The 15,685-nt window shown below is 51.1% G+C and overlaps 1 protein-coding gene across 1 annotated transcript in view; it reads right to left on the bottom strand.

Moving 5' to 3' along the window:
* The window catches only part of LOC130483414 (5'-nucleotidase domain-containing protein 2-like), a 28,273-nt gene extending 19,288 nt beyond the window's left edge, over window positions 1–8,985 (bottom strand). The window contains exons 1-3 of the mRNA XM_056856178.1: window positions 8,911–8,985; window positions 2,659–2,843; window positions 409–483 (exon numbers count right to left, since the gene is read on the bottom strand). Of these exons, the coding sequence (XP_056712156.1) occupies window positions 409–483; window positions 2,659–2,843; window positions 8,911–8,929 (279 nt within the window). The 5' untranslated portion in view covers window positions 8,930–8,985. The remainder of the gene's footprint in view (window positions 1–408; window positions 484–2,658; window positions 2,844–8,910) is intronic.
* Window positions 8,986–15,685: the final 6,700 nt, after the last annotated feature.

Genomic DNA, 15,685 nt, shown 5'->3' with positions numbered 1-15,685 from the left:
ATTTCATAGAATCATAGAGTTGGAAGGGACCACCAGGGTCATCTAGTCCAACCCCCTGCAGAATGCAGGAATTTCACAACTACCTCCCCCACACACACCCAGTTTAATATCTATATTAAATAGTTTAATATGTATATATTAAACTATTCGTATCATTTTTACAAATTATGCATCTGTTTATTTTCTCTAATAATGCTGCTTGGTTGATTTAAACTTTATGTTTGTACCTATATTTTTAACATACTGAACATAACTCTACTTAAATCGTTCTCATACTTTCTAAAAGTTACACGTTTGCATATTCATACTAAGGTTTCCGTTTTCTTTGCAATTCTTCCGTGAGGAGGTCTCCGGAGAAGCGGAACGGTCTAAATAAATAACAAGATTAGCTTCCTGGGCCTCTCTCACCTTGGCAATGTCGTAGTGCAAACCCCGGATTGTAAAGCTGGGCCAGTATTCGTACTTCAGGATGCCCTTTGGATACTGAGGAGACCAAAACAGACAATTAGCATTGGGGGGAGCGGGATTTTTAAAAGCCACCAGCATTTCAGGAGAAGTAACATTCTGGTGGAAAGGCAGATTGATGGAAGCATTTCAGAAGAAATGGATATCTTATTTTGATTATACAAAGCGGAAATCATAATTTAAGAGAAGGGTGGAAATATACTCGCGCATCACAGCAATAGTAATATAAAGGCAGTAGATTCTCTGTATACATGAAATAGTTCTGTTTGGAACAGCGTGCGGAGAATGAAAGTAAAGCCCAGATGAAAAGGCACGATAAAAAACGGTTAAAATTATTTGCAAAAACGGGAAATATGAATTGTATCAAGTATGGTATCGACAGATAGCTAGAAGGGCAGTGGAAATAGTGATGAAGGGTTTAGAAAGATCACTAACGAAACAATTTTCCTGCATGGTTTGAAACATCAGTTCAAAATGAATCCCCTGGAAGACTAATTATACTGTATGTATGGGAATAAATGAGTTTGCTATGTGTATTTCCCCCCTCCCTGAAAATGTCAATAAACAATATTTTTTTTTTAAAAAAGAAGTCACATTCTGGCAGGGTTTTGTGTAAGAGTTTTCCTTGACTTGTCAACACAGGTAAAAACACCTGTGAAGGCGTTTTATCTCTGTTTCCCAGAGACGGGCGGGCTCTCAGCAGGAGACACGGCACGCCCATGGGCAGAGACACGTTCTACCCATTCCTCTAAGGAAGGGGCACGCTAGCTGCACCAATTATGACCATTTTTGTTGCCCGTGCATATGCCCGTACGTCAGGTGGCGGTGGACTGCGGTTTAAACCCAAAGGGCGCAGGCAAGTGAAGGAAGCCGACCTCTGTGGAAGTAAAAACGAACCGGAGAGGAGACATATTAGAACGGTGAAGTCATGAAGGCTCGGTAGGTTATGCTGCGATTGCAAAAAACAAAGAGGAGTAAGTGACCTCGAAGCCAGAACTAACTGGTACGGATCAACCCGTGCCAGCTGCAGAGAAAAGATACTAAAAAGTCTGTTTCACCGGAAAAATCCCATGTTTAAGATCTAGTTGCGCATGCTTATCTGGGGATCTGTGAACATACTGAAGAGCCCCACGGTGCAGAGTGGTAAGCTGCAGTACTGCAGTCAAAAGCTCTGCTCATGACCTGAGTTCGATCCCGAGGGAAGTCGGTTTCAGGTAGCCGGCTCGAGGTTGACTCAGCCTTCCATCCTTCCGAGGTCGGTAAAATGAGTGCCCAGCTTGCTGGGGGTAAAGGGGAGATGACTGGGGAAGGCACTGGCAAACCACCCCGTAAACAAAGTCTGCCTAGGAAATGCCGGGATGTGACGTCACCCCATGCTTGCACAGGGGTCTACCTTTACCTTTATAAGACAGTGGTTGCCAACCTTTTTCACTTGGGTACCCCTTGGCAGCCCATTTCCATAAATTGTACCCCTCATATTAATAAAATGTTTGTAATGAATATAGTCGCTGTTATTTCAAATGCCTTTTCCTGCCATTATTCAATTTTTTTTCTTGAAGAAGAGTTGGCTTTTATATGCCGACTTTCTCTGCCACCTCCGGAAGAATCAACCCGGCTTACGATCACCTTCCCTTTCCCCTCCCCACAACAGACACCCTGTGAGGTAGGTGGGGCTGAGAGAACTGTGACTAGCCCAAGGTCACCCAGCTGGCTTCATGTGTAGGAGTGGGGAAACCAACCCGGTTCACCAGATTAGCCTCCGCCGCTCATGTAGAGGAGTGGGGGATCGAACCCGGTTCTCCAGATGAGTCTACTGCTCTTAACCACTATACCACGCTGGCTCTCTTGTACCCCTAAATGTCCTGGTTTGTACCCCTGGGGGTACGTGCACCCCAGGTTGGGAAACATTGGCATAGGTAAAGGTCCCCTGTGCAAGACCGGGTCATTCCTGACCCATAGGGTGACGTCACATCCCGACGTTTTCAAGGCAGACTTGGTTTGCGGGGTGGTTTATTGGCTTACAAAATTATTTTTAGCGGTTTTTTCCTCACCACCTCCACCTCAGCTCTGATACCTGGCATGAGTCAGGTCAGGAATGGAAGAGGAAGACGCGGCTGAGCAACAAAATAAAGCACTGCGCCATTGCTCCGATGACCAGTCGGCAGGAGAAAGGGGCGTCCGCATCCTGCGTACCTTATACTGCTCCACGAGGATCTCCCGAGCGGTGTTGTAGATCTGGGAGTGAAGAGCGGGAGAGTAGAGCGCCAGGGTGTAGTCATAGTCAAAGCCATAGACCTCGATGGTGCTCAGAGAGATCTCGTTGTTGGCATAGATGGTCGAAGGGTTCAGGAGATTGCACACCCCGGGCGGGAGCAAGTCTGGAGCAAAAGACAAAGGTGTGAGAGGGCCAGAAATTACAGCTCAACGCCCTAACGGGATGCCCCTTCCAGAACAGGTCTGACAAAAGGACCCACATCTAACCTGGCAACCTTGGGCCAGTCGCACACTCGCAGCCTAGCCTACCTCACAGGGCTGTTGTGAGGATAAAATAGAGGAGAATGGTATGAACACACGAAGCTGCCTTCTACTGAATCACACCCTCGGTCTCTCAAAGTCAGCACTGTCTGCTCAGACCGGCAGCGGCTCTCCGGGGTCTCAGGCGGGGGTCTTCCACATCACCTACTTGCCTGGTCCCTTTAACTTGTCACTGACTAGCCCAGGCCTTTCAAGTTGGCGGCCATCACCATATCCTGGGGCAGGGAGTTCCACAGTTTAACTACGTGTTGGGTGAAGAAAAGAGAAACTGGCTGGCCACTGTACGAGACGGGATGCTGGACTAGACGGACCATCCCTGGTCTGACCCAGCAGGGCTCTTCTGACGTTCTGCTGCTCAAAATGCCACGCGGCTTCACTAGTGCTCAGCACGGCTTCTGCAAAACCACAAAGCGGGCAGCGTCTGCGGGCAGCACCAAGTCTTGCAAACATGGGTCTCGGGCCGCTCAGAGGTTCCGCTGCAAAAAAAAACCACGCAGCAGCACCCGTTCAACCGGAGCTCCGCTGTTGTAAACATCATCAGAGTCGAGTAGGCACGCTCACGCAGACGCCGATTTCTTCTGGGTGATGAGTCAGCCCGTCTGGGAGCACGGAGGACACGTTGCCCTCTGTTTCGCGTCTCCCCCCCCCTCCCAGCATCCCCCCAACTGGTCTAGCTGGAAATAAATCCCTGCAGTCAGCACAAATGTCACCCGTTCGCTAGAATGAGCACGGGCAGGGCAGAAGGGAGAGCTGCCGGGCGACCCCCAACGCAAGACGGCGAGCTGAGGTCGGCACAGCCCCAGGGGAAGGGACTGGCAGTGCCCGAGAAAGGAAGCCGAGGAATCTTTGGGCACAGCCGTGTGAAGGAGGAGGAGGATGGAAGGGAGGAAGAGACGGGAGAGGCAAGATCAGCCTCTCAATGAAGGGGAAACCGGGGATCAAAGCCCCATCCTGCTTCCAAATAAGTAACATTTTTCCACCTGTAAAGTGGGATAGGACGAAACACAGAAGAACAGTTGGTTTTTATATGCCAACTTTCTCTACTACCACTTAAGGGAGAATCAAAGTGGGTCACAATCACCTTCCCTCCCCACAACAGACACCCTGGGAGGTAGGTGGGGCTGAGAGAGCTGTGACTAGCCCAAGGTCACCCAGCTGGTTTCATGTGGAGGAGTGGGGAAACAAATCCAGTTCACCAGATTAGCCTCCGCCGCTCATGTAGAGTGGGGAACCGAACCCAGTTCTTCAGGTTAGAGTCTGCCGCTCATATGGAGGAGCGGGGAATCAAACCTGGTTCCCCAGATCAGACTCCATCGCTCCAAACCACCACTCTTAACCACTACACCACGCTGGCTCTCAATAATGTCCGTTCCAATAGCCCTTTACTCTGGATTTATTTTTAAAAAGCGCCTGTGTGGATTCACAAAGGTGAGCTAAAATCATCACTGAACAAAACGGCCTGGAATTCCCTCTTGGGTTAGATTTAATGTCTAACTGAGCTAAGGTCACTGGGCCCAGCCAACTAGCGGCATTTCAGGGCTGCAAATTCCCAGGAATATTCCCAGGGAGTTCAAGCACCAGTCCCTCCACCCATGCATGTAATGTGCCCTCAGGTCACAGCTGACTTATGGCGACCTTGTAGGGTTTTCAAAGCAAGTGACTTTCAGAGGGGGTTTGCCATTGCATGCCTCTGCAGAGCAACCCTGGGCATCCTTGGTGGTCTCCCATCCAAGTACCAACCTCACCCCACCCTGCTTAGCTTCTGAGATTAGACAGGACAGGGCCAGCCTGGGCCATCCAGGTCAAGGCAAGAGTCGAACAGAGGTGGTTTGCCATTGCTTGCCTCTGCAGAGCGACCCAGGACTTCCTTGGTGGTCTCCCATCCAAGAACTAACCAGGGCTGACCCTGCAAGATCCAACAAGATGGGGCTAGCCTGGGCCATCCAGGTTAATTAAGGCAAGAGAACAGAGATGGTTTGCCAACGCTTGCCTCTACAGAGCAACTCTGGACTTCCTTGGTGGTCTCCCATCCAAGTACTAATGAGGGCTGACCCTGCTTAGCTTCCAAAATCTGGCAAGATCAGGCTAGCCTGGGCCATTCAGACCAGGGCAGACACACAGAGGTGGTTTAGAATCATAGAGTTGGAAGGGGCCAACGGTCATCTAGTCCAACCCCCTGCACAATGCAGGAAATTACCTCCCCCTCCCCAACACACCCCAGTGACCCCTCCTCCACGCCCAGAAGATGGCCAAGGTGCCCTCCCTCTCATCATCTGCCTAAGTTCATAGAATCAGCACTGCTGACAGATGGCCATCTAGCCTCTGCTTTAAAACCTTCAAAGAAGGAGAGCCCACCGCCTCCCAAGGAAGCCTGTTCCACCGAGGAACCGCTCTAACTGTGAGAAAGTTCTTCCTAATGTCTAGACGGAAACTCTTTTGATTTAATTTCAACCAGTTGGTTCTGGTTCGACCTTCTGGGGAAACAGAAAACAACTCGGCACCCTCCTCTATATGACACCCCTTCAAGAATTTGAAGATGGTTATCATATCACCCCTCAGTCTTCTCCTCTCCAGGTTTGCCCTGGCCTGCTTCTGCAAAGGAACCCAGAACTTCCCTGGCAGTCTCCCCATTCAAGTATTAACCAGGGCTGACTCTGTTTAGCGCCTGAGATCCGATAAAATCAGGCTAGCCTGGGCCATCCAGGTCAAGGCGTAGACAAACAGATGCGGTTTGCCATTGCCTGCTTCTGCATGGACTTCCTTGGTGGTCTCCCATCCAAGCACAGGGCCAACCCTGTTTCGGTTTTATGACCCAACGACAGATCTAAAGAACAAAACAAAAAGATTCCTTTTTCCCCTGCCGCAGAAAAAGGTAACCAGATTACAAAACGCAAGCAATTAAATCCGCTGAGTTCTCTTCCCTCTGGAAACAGCCCAAGTTCAGCTCACAAGTCCTGATAGTCTGCGGCCTCAAGAACAACAAACAATCCCGTAGCACCTTGAAACACCGTCTCTTGCAGCAAGCGGGGGGGGGGGGGGAGAGAAACTTCCCAGGCCAGGAGCGAATAATAACAATGTGCCACCAAGTTGCAACTTGACTTATGGCGACCCCAGGACCACATGGTTTTCAAGGCAAGTGGCGTTCAGAGGTGGTTTGCCATTGCCTGCCTCTGCGTAGCAACCCTGGACTTCCTCGATAGTCTCCCATCCAAGTAATAACCAGGGCTGACCCTGCTTAGCCTCCAAGATCTGATGAGATCGGGCCAGCCTGGGCCATTCATGTCAGGGCACAGACAAACAGAGGTGGTTTGCCATTGCCTGCCTCTGCGTAGCGACCTGGTCTTCGATGGTGGTTCTCATACAAGTACTAACCAGGGGCGTCCATGCTTAACTTCTGAGAACTGGCAAGATGGGACTTGCCTGGACCATCCAGGTCTGGGCAGAGAAAACAGGTGATTTGCCATTGCCTGCCTCTGCATAGCAACCCTGGACTTTGTTGGCGGTCTCTCATCCAAGTACTAACCAGGGTCCACCATGCTTAGCTTCTGAGATCTGGCTTGCCTGGGCCATCCAGGTCTGGTCAGAGGAGGGGCTGTGGCTCAGTGGTAGAGCATCAGCTTGGCATGCAGAAGGTCTCAGATTCAATCCCTGGCATCTCCAGTTAAAGGGACTAGGCAAGTAGAAGAAGAAGAGTTGGTTTTTATATGCCAACTTTCTCTACCACTTAAGGGAGAATCAAAGTGGCTTACAATCACCTTCCCTTCCCCCTCCCCATAACACCCTGTGAGGTAGGTGAGTCTGAGAGAGTTGTGACTAGCCCAAGATCACCCAGCTGGCTTCGTGTGTAGGAGTGGGGAAACCAACCCAATTCACCAGATTAGCCTCCGCCGCTCATGCAGAGGAGTGGGGAATCGAACCTGGTTCTCTAGATCAGAGTCCATCGCTCCAGACCACTACAGCATGCTGGCTCTCAAGTAGGTGATGCGAAAGACCTCTACCTGAGACCCTGGAACATCCCCAAGAACAGATACCAGTACAAGGTCTGGTACATGGTCAACTCCACAGGCTTTGAGTACATCATGTTCATTCTCATCCTACTCAACACCATAGCGCTGGCTGTACAGGTGAGAGCGGGTGGCAGACGGCAGAAGGGGGCAGTGTCCGTGAAGGGGAGGGGCTGTGGCTCGGTGGCAGAGAATCTGCTTGGCATGCAGAAGGTCCCAGGTTCAATCCCCAGCATCTCCAGTTAAAGGGACTAGGCAGGTAGGTGATGTGAAAGACCCCTGCCTGAGACCCTGGAGAGCCGCTGCCGGTCTGAGTAGACAATACTGACTCCAATGGACCAAGGGTCTGATTCAGTAGGGAAGGGGCCGTGGCTCAGTGGCAGAGCCTTTGCTTGGCATACAGAAGGTCCCAGGTTCAATCCCCGGCATCTCCAGTTAAAGGGACTGGGCAAGCAGGTGATGTGAAAGACCTCTGCCTGAGACCCTGGAGAGCCACTGCCGGTCTGAGTAGGCAATACTGACTTCAATGGAGCAAGGGTCCGATTCAGCATATGTTCAACAGAGGTGGTTTGCCATTGCCTGCCTCTGCGTAGCAACCCTGGACTTCCTTGGTGGTCTCCCATCCAAGTACCGACCGAGGCCCACCCTGCTTGGCTTCCGAGCTAGGAGACTGTGCTAGTTTGGACTAACAAAAGGATCTGGGCCAAAATAAAGCCCCGGCCGCCAAGGACTCTTCTTCGTTGTTTCTCTCCCCAGCAGTGGGCTCTGGGAAGCCCTGCGCTAGAGACCAGACACAAAGGCGGCGGGAAGCGGGGGGAGATCACTCCCTCCCACCAGCCTGCCAGCCCCACCATGCAAAACAAGGGGGCGGGGCTCGGCTGCCAGACCTGCCTGGAGAAAACTCCCCATAGACCCAAGGGGTGGGGGAGACCGTCAGAAAGAACCGGGTCAGCCGGATCCCAAAGGGGAGAAATGATAATCGGCAGCAGAAGGTCTGGGGAGGCGGACCGCAATCCCTGTAGGCCAAGAGGCTGATCCCGCAGGCTGTAGGGTGGTCGTCCTCCCGATGGGGCCTGGAGATCTTCCGGAGAGAGATCTCCAAAGAGAGCAAAAGCCCCCCTGGAGGAAATGGCCACTTCCAAGGGCAAGACTCCATCGATGCATTTATGCATGGGGGGGTTTTGCCTCGGATTTGCATTCTCGATGCACATTTTTCCCCCATCCGAATTCTCGACACTCAACAATAAGCCCCCCAAGCAGAGTCTGGCGAACTCGGATGGGGGAAATGTGCATTTGGAGAGTGGCAAACCCAAGGCAAAGCTTCCCATGTACAAATGGCCCAGGCCTTCTAGATGCACATTTCCCCCATCCAGATGCTCAAAACTCAACCATAAGCCCCCCAGGCAGAGAACTCGGGAGGGCACAACGTGCATCTGGAGAGCCGCAGATCCAAGGCAAAACCTCCCATGCATAAATGCCCCCAGAGTTGGAAGGGACCTTCAGGGTCATCTAGTCGACATTTCCCCCATCCAAATGCTCAAAACTCAACCATAAGCCCCCCAGGCAGAGAACTCGGAAGGGCACAAGGCGCATCTAGAGAGCAGCAGATCCAAGGCAATGCATCAATGCCCCCAGAGTTGGAAGGGACCTGCAGTGCCATCTAGTCCACCCCCCTGCACAATGCAGGAAACTCCAAACTACCCCCCTCCACACACACCCAGTGACCCCTGCTCCATGCCCAGAAGATGCCCAAGATGGGGAAAGCATCGAGAGAGAAGCAACCCCAAGGCGAAACCCCCATGCATCAATGGCCAAAGGTCTAGCGTCGATTCGAGGCCGAGCCCCCTCCCCCCGCCCGACCTCCAGGGCTTTGGCAGCCGGGAGTTGGCAACCGGGGGGGGCTCACCCTGCACCAGCCGCTTCATCTCCCCATAGCGCGCCCAGAGGAAGCTCTTGCGGTCCGGGGGGCCGGGGGCCGGCGCGCCGCTGGAGAAGGCGCCGTAGGGCGGCCGGGGCGGGGGGGCCTCGGCCCCGAGGCGGGTGCAGTAAGAGGCCGAGGGGGCGGCCAGGCGCCGCAGCGCGCCCAGCCCGGCCATGGTGCCAGCCGCCTCTGCGGGGCGAGGGGAGGGGAGGGGAGGGGAGGGGGGCGGAGGCTCCGCCCCGGCGGGGGAGGGGCTCCGTGCGGCCCCCTCCCCTCGAGGCGATTGCCTCCTGGAAGGGGGGGTCCTCGGAAGGAAGCCCTGTTGCTTTGGAGGCGAGCCCAAAGGTAGTGGGGGGGGGTAAGCTGAAAGAAGAGCCTGGCTGCATCTGGCCAGATGTTACCGAAGAAGAAGAAGTCCAGTTGGGTTTTATACGGCCCTTTATGCCTGTTAGGTTTTGCCTCTCTCAAGATCAGTGGTTCCCAACCTTTTTTTGACCAGGGACCACTAGGACTTTTTTGCTCGGTGCAGGGACCCCAAGGTTCAAAATAAAAATTCTGAGAATTTGAAAATAAACTTTTCAAATGTTAGTTAGTTAAACATTAAACTTAGAATAATATTTGAATATTTTTTTATAATAGAGAACTTTTAATTGAAAAGATTAATTTATTATGGGTTTATAACTTTGTTTCACGGACCTTAATTTAGTTCTCGCGGACCCCTGGGGGTCCACGGACCCCTGGTTGGGAACCAGTGCTCTAGATGCACGTTTTCCCCATCCGAGTTCTCAAAACTCTGCATGGGGGCTTCTTGTTGAGTTTTGGGAACTGGGATCGGGAAAGGGTGCGTCTAGCGAGTGGCAAATCCAAGCCAAAACCTCCCATGCGTAAATGGCCTTAGATGCACGTTTTAGCCATGTGAATTCTCAAAACTGCATGGGGGCTTATTGGTCATTTATGCCTGGGAGGCTTTGCCTTGAATCTGCTCCTCTCTTGATGGACATCTTTCTCATCTGGATTCTCAAAACTCTGCATGGGGGCTTATTTTTGAGTTTGGAGAATTTGGATGGGGAAATGCGCATCTAGAGAGGGGCAGATCCAAGACAAAACCTCCCATGCATAAATGGCCTAGGACGACTTTCTCTACCAATTAAGGCATAATCAAACCGGCTTACAATCGCCTTTCCTTCCCCTCCCCACAAGAGACACCCTTTGTGAGGTAGGTGGGGCTGAGAGAGCTCAAAGAGAGCTGTGACTAGCCCAAGGTCACCTAGCTGGCTTCCTGTGTAGGAGTGGGGAAACCAAACCGGTTCTCCAGATTAGCCTCCGCCGCTCAAGTGGAGGAGTGGGGAAACAAACCCGGATCTCCACCGCTCTTAACCACTATACCGTGCTGGCTCTCTTTTAAAAAATGTCTGCTTCAGGGAACAGAATTGGAGGAGAAGAGTTGGTTTTTATATGCCAGCATACAATCCCCTTCAGCTCCCCACAACAGACACTGTGTCTAAACCAAACCGTCCATAAAACAGTTAAATCTCATTAACACCCCCCCCAATAATGGCAATATTCTGACTCTGGAGCATTAACATCTGTGCCCCCAGCTTCAAAAATAAGGACATAAGAGCACAGGAAAGGCCCTGCTGGATCAGACCAAGGCCCATCAAGTCCAACAGTCTGTTCATGCAGGGGCCAACCAGGTGCCTCTAGGAAGCCCACAAGCAAGACGACAGCAGCAGCACCATCCTGCCTATGTTCCACAGCACCCAATAGAATAGGCCTGCTCCTCTGATCCTGGAGAGAATAGGTATGCACCATGACTAGTATCCATTTGGACTAGTAGCCGTGGATAGCCATCTCCTCCATGAACATGTCCACTCCCCTCTTAAAGCCTTCCAAGAGGCTAGATGGCTGTCAGCAATGCTGATTCAGACCCAGGCCCATCAAGTCCGGCAGTCTGTTCACACAGTGGCCAACCAGGCGCCTCTAGGAAGTCCACAAACAACACGACTACAGCAGCATTGTCCTGCCTGTGTTCCACAACACCTAATATAATAGGCATGCTCCTCTGAGACTGGAGAGGATAGGTAAGCATCATGACCTGTATTCCTTTAGACTAGTAGCCATGGATACCACATCCTCCATAAGAACATAAGAAAGGCCCTGCTGGATCAGACCCAGGTCCATCAAGTCCAGCCATCTGCTCACACAGGGGCCAACAAGGGGCCTTTAGGAAGCCCACAGCAGCATTATTCTGCCTGAGAATAGGTATGCATCATGACTAGTAGACATTTGGACTTGTAGCCATGGATAGCCCTATTATCAATGAACATCTCTCACCCTCCAGCTTCAGCAGATGACCCTGCATTCTCGTATTATGAGGGAGAAAAGCTTCTCCCTGTCCGCTCTCTCCATACCTTGCATAATTTTATAGACCTCTATCATGTCTCCCCTTAACCACCTTCCTTCCAAACTAAACAGCCCTCATTGCCACAGCTTAAGGAGGGGCTGAGAGAGCACTAAGAGAGCTGTGACTAGCCCAAGGTCACCCAGCTGGCTTCGTGTGTAGGAGTGGGGAAACGAATCCAGTTCACCCTATTAGCCTCCGCTGCTCATGTGGAGGAGAGGGGAATCCAACCCGGTTCTCCAGATCAGACTCCGCCGCTCCAAACCACCACTCTTAACCACTACACCACGCTGGCTCTTAACTTCAGTCACACAGTGTAGATCCTTGCGCTGTGATGGCAGCTGCTGCCAAAGCAACATTTTAAAAAATCTGCATGGCCAATTGAATCTCCAATAGTTAATCAGAAGCCTTGCTGGGCAAAAGCCCTACCTGGCCCCACCCACTTCCTCAAAACACTTTGGCGGGTGCCAGAAAAGATGTCAGGGGGCCTCATGGCACCCATGGGCACCACGCTTGGGACCCCTGTTGTGTAGTACAGCAACAAACTCCATGGACCACCTAGCAGCCCCCTCCCAAGAGCCAGCGTGGTGTAGTGGTTAAGAGCGGTGGTTGGAACAGTGGAGTCTGATCCGGAGAACCGGGTTACATTCCCCACTCCTCCACATGAGTGGCGGACTCTAATCTGGCGAACTGGATTCGTTTCCCCACTCCTCTGCATGAAGCCAGCTGGGTGACCTTGGGCGAGTCACAGCTCTCTCTGCCCCACCTACCTCACAGGGAGTCTGTTGTGGGGAGGGAAGGGGATTGTAAGCCTGGTTGAGTCTCCCTTAAGTGGCAGAGAAAGTCGGCATATAAAAACCAACTCTGCTTCTTCCAAGCACAGATGAAGATGATTCTCATTTTATCTTCTCCTACAAGAGCCCCTTGTCCTATATACCCGCTTCCAGACATCCATTTGGCCCGTTTCTCACTGCACCGTTGTTGATACGAGAGAAGGCCAAGCCGACAAGCTGCATGGACAGGCTTAGCCGGACGGCGGCGTCTCCTATCTGCAGAGCAACAGCAGAACTGTTTCCTTCCATAGAGCAGTGCATCTTCAGGCTGTGGAGGGGGGGATTTAAAAAAAAAAACTAGACAGGCCTGGCTAAGCTCCTACTGCCGCTTCCACCCCGTGCCTGGCACTGTCTCGGCTCGAGGCACAGAAGGGGCCTTTCAGGACAGCCCAGCGTCCAAGCCAGCGAGAGCGCCGCGCTTGGCAAGAGAACAAACACGCACCTCTTTCCCTGGCATGAGAGAAAAACCAGACGCGGCAGTTCCATCGATCCTGTCGCGAAGGGGCACGATCGACAAGGAAAACCTTTTCCAGGTGTGGGGTGTGATTCTGCAGAGCGAACGAACTCCACCGGCGGTCAGCCCACAAATAATTTTAGGATACGCAGTACCCAGCTTGCTGGGGGTAAAGGGGAGACGACTGGGGAAGGCACTGGCAAACCACCCCGTAAACAAAGTCTGCCTAGTAAATGTCGAGATGTGACATCACCCCATGGGTCAGGAATGACCCGGTGCTTGCACAGGGGACCTTTTACCTTTAGTCCCTGTGGATCAAAGGGTGTTCTTGTCGACACCCCTTAACTATACATCACGAAATTGTACCTGAGCTACACCTACTACGATAGAAGGATGCAGAGGACCAGACAGGTCACCTAAGGCAGTGGTTCCCACGCTTTTTGAGTCATGGAGCACTTTTCAGGAGAGAAAACCTGTCACAGAGCACTGATTTTCACCTAGCACCTATATCGCTTTACTCTGCTCTGGTTAGACCTCACCTGGAATAGTGTTCAGTTTTGGGCACCACAATTTAAAAAGGATGTAGACAAGCTGGAACGTGTCCAGAGGAGGGCAACAAAGATGGTGAGGGGTCTGGAGACCACAAGTCCTATGAGGAAAGGTTGAAGGAGCGGGGGATGTTTAGCCTGGAGAGGAGAAGACTGAGATTGGAGATGATAACCATCTTCAAGTACTTGAAGGGCTATCATATGGAGGATGGTGCCAAGTTGTTTTCTGTTGCCCCAGAAGGTCGAACCAGAACCGATGGGTTGAAATTAAATCAAAAGAGTTTCCCTCTAAACATTAGGAAGAACTTTCTAACAGAGCAGTTTCTCGGTGGAACAGGCTTCCTCGGGAGATAGTAAGCTCTCCTTCCCTGGAGGTTTTTAAGCAGAGGCTAGATGGCCATCTGTCAGCAATGCTGATACTATGACCTTAGGCTGTTCATGAGACAAAGGGCATCCTGGCCATCTTCTGGGCACGGAGTAGGGGTCACTGGGGGCGTGGGTGGGAGGTAGTTGTGAATTTCCTGCATTGTGCATGGGGTTGGACTAGATGACCCTGGTGGTACCTTCCAACTCTATGATACTAAACTGAAGGACAGTAGTATTTTTCTTTCCAGTCTCTTCACGGAACACTAGATGTTTCGCGAAGCACCGAGCGCTCGGTGGAGTACAGTTTGGGAACCGCTGACCTAAGGGAACTTGCAGTGTCAGAGATCGATCGGTGAGCATTTTAAAAGGGGGGAAAAACGATGAACTCTTCAAGAGGGGTTTTCTGCACTGTACAATATGGCTCTAACTTCCTTGGGTAAATGATTGGAACTGACGTCTCTACTGCTGTGTATAACTTACTTAAGTAGGATCCTATTATGTAACTTTGGTACCACTTAATGTGTCCTGTGAATACTTTTATTCTGTGCTTCAGTTCTGTCTGGTTGGTTCCAGATTTGTACAATCCTAATGCACTGGTTAAGAGGCCCATGGCTCAGAGGGGTAAGCTGCAGTACTGCAGTCAACAGCTCTGCTCATGAGAACGGAAGTCAGTTTCAGGTAGCCGGCTCAAGGTTGACTCAGCCTTCCATCCTTCTGGGGTCGGTAAAATGAGTACCTGACTTGCTGGGGGTAAAGTGTAGATGACTGGGGAAGGCAATGGCAAACCACCCCATCAACATAGTCTGCCTAGTAAACATTGGGATGTGATGTCATCCCATGGGTCAGGAATGACCAGGTGCTTGCACAGGGGACTGTGTGTGTGTGTCAAGTCGCAGCTGACTTATGGCAACCCCTTTTGGGGGTTTTCATGGCAAGAGACTAACAGAGGTGATTTGCCAGTGCCTTCCTCTGCATAGCAACCCTGGTATTCCTTGGTGGTCTCCCATCCAAATACTAACCAGGGACTACCCTGCTTAGCTTCTGAGATCTGATGAGATCAGGCTAGCCTGGGCCATCCAGGTCAGGGCCACAGGGGACTACCTTTACCTTTAATGCACTGGTTATTGAACATCCCATTTTATTGACTGTACTGACTCACTATGCGTAATCCACCTCAGCACCCTGCGAGAAAGGTAGACTACAAATAAAAGGTAAAGGTCATCCCCTGTGCAAGCACCCGGTCATTCTTGACCCATGGGGTGGCGCCACATCATGACGTTTCCTAGGCAGACTATTTTTACAGGGTGGTTTGCCATTGTCTTCCCCAGTCATCTTCCCTTTACCCCCAGCGAGCCGGGTACTCATTTTACCGACCTTGGAACTATGGAAGGCCGAGTCAACCTCAAGCCAGCTACCTGAAACCCATTTCCAGTGGGATCAAACTCAGCTGCTGAGCAGAGCTTGGACTGCGGTACTGCAGCTTACTACTCTGTACTATGGGACTCTTGCACTATAACATAAATAAAAATAAATATGTTTGGATCTAGGCACCATTCACATAAATATATATGCTGTTCTTGCCCTGGCGATATAGGTAAAGACCAAGAATAGCATTTGTAATGCGTGTGTGTGTGTGTGTGTTAAGTGCCGTCAAGTTGCTTCCGACTCATGGCGACCCTATGAATCAGTGTCCTATCTTTGACAGCCTTGCTCAGGTCTTGCAAACTGAGGACCGTGGCTTCCTTTATAGAGTCCATCCATCTCTTGTTGGGTCTTCCTCCTTTCCTGCTGCCCTCAACTTTTCCTAGAATGACTGTCTTTTCCAGTGACTCCTGTCTTCTCATGATGTGACCAAAGTTATGACAGCCTCAGTTTTGTTGTTTTAGCGTCTAGGGTCAGTTCAGGCTTGTTTTGATCTAGAACCCACTGATTTGGGGTTTTTTTTGGCGGTCCAGGGTATCCGTAACACTCTCCTCCAACACCACATTTCATAGGAATCTACTCTCTTCCTTTCAGCTTTCTTCAATGTCCAGCTTTCACACCCATAACAGGACAACACAAAGACAGTTGGATTTTATCTCTTTTATTTAAGTTATTTTTGTATTTCCAGTTATGATCAAGTGAGAAAAAACATCAAGGAATCCAGGAGAGCCATTTG

This window comes from Euleptes europaea, chromosome 1, assembly GCF_029931775.1.
Source record: "Euleptes europaea isolate rEulEur1 chromosome 1, rEulEur1.hap1, whole genome shotgun sequence".
Taxonomy (NCBI): Eukaryota; Metazoa; Chordata; class Lepidosauria; order Squamata; family Sphaerodactylidae; genus Euleptes; species Euleptes europaea.
The sequence above is the reverse complement of the archived record's forward strand: the minus strand, read 5'-3'. Positions and strand labels throughout refer to the sequence as shown.